The 1,230-nt window shown below is 39.2% G+C and overlaps 1 protein-coding gene across 1 annotated transcript; it reads left to right on the forward strand.

Annotated features, from left to right (window-relative positions):
• The first annotated feature begins 6 nt into the window (after positions 1 to 6).
• LOC111380699 (dnaJ homolog subfamily B member 3-like) lies at positions 7 to 775 on the forward strand. The gene is made up of 2 exons (XM_023004333.1): positions 7 to 209; positions 313 to 775. Exons 1-2 carry the CDS (start codon positions 45 to 47, stop codon positions 745 to 747), a joined length of 600 nt encoding a protein of 199 aa, XP_022860101.1. The 5' UTR covers positions 7 to 44; the 3' UTR covers positions 748 to 775.
• The last annotated feature ends 455 nt before the right edge of the window (positions 776 to 1,230 follow it).

Here is a 1,230-nt window from a genome sequence, read left to right on the forward strand (position 1 = left end):
GGTAAACAAGAAAACAGAGATATTTTGAAAGCAAGAAGAAAAAAATGGGTGTGGATTATTATAAGATTCTTCAGGTGGACCGCAATGCCAAAGACGATGACCTCAAAAAAGCCTATCGGAAACTCGCCATGAAGTGGCACCCCGACAAAAACCCTAACAACAAGAAAGACGCCGAAGCCAAATTCAAACAAATCTCGGAAGCCTACGACGTAAGTATACTCTAAAACACATAATTATGCTCATATTATTACAACCCACAAGAAAAAGAGGATTTCTTTTAAAGAATTGATTTGTTTTGTGGGATTATTGCAGGTATTGAGTGATCCACAGAAGAGAGCAGTTTATGATCAATACGGAGAGGAAGGATTAAAGGGGCAGGTGCCACCGCCAGGTGCTGGTGGATTTTCTGGCGGGTCGGAAGGAGGGGGGCCAACCATGTTCCGTTTCAACCCTCGCAGTGCAGATGACATATTTTCTGAGTTTTTTGGGTACTCGAGCCCGTTTGGAGGAATGGGGGATATGGGAAGCGGGTCACGGGCTGGGGGATCAGGTTTCCCGAGGAGTATGTTTGGGGATGATATATTTGCTTCATTTAGGAATGCTGCAGGAGGGGAAGGGGGTTCAAGTGGCATGCCACGCAAGGCGGCCGCAATTGAGAGGAACTTGCCGTGCAGTTTGGAGGATTTGTATAAGGGGACTACAAAGAAGATGAAGATTTCGAGGGATGTTATGGATGCAAGCGGGTAAGCCTCTGTCACTGTACACTTTTTTTAAACTATTAAAATGTTGTATATGTAGATAGTTGGCATATATAAAAGTTGAATGATAGTCAATTTGATAGAAAGGTACAATCTTGATTGATGGATAGTATCAATACAGTTATAGTAATGCTATACCTTGGTTAAGTTTCATTTCGGAAAACAAGATTATCTTTTAAGAGACGTCATATATAGTTAAATTTCATACAGGTAGTCTAAGTGAAGACTTATATAGTTATCATGGAATATGAATAATTGTCTTGTTTTACTATAAGGATAGTGTGTAAAAAATATGTCCAATTCAGGAAACATGACTTATTCATTTCTTCTAGAGTTACTGCAGATTCTAGCCTTTCTTCTTTGTCTGATGAGTGTGGATCATCTATTAGAAAGCCTTTCATTGTAATAAAGGAAGAGTTTAGTCTTAATTGTCTGTGTTGACTGTTTTTGTTCAATAAAATTGATTTTGAAT

Source organism: Olea europaea, unplaced genomic scaffold, assembly GCF_002742605.1.
Source record: "Olea europaea var. sylvestris unplaced genomic scaffold, O_europaea_v1 scaffold21835, whole genome shotgun sequence".
In the NCBI taxonomy this organism is placed as follows: Eukaryota; Viridiplantae; Streptophyta; class Magnoliopsida; order Lamiales; family Oleaceae; genus Olea; species Olea europaea.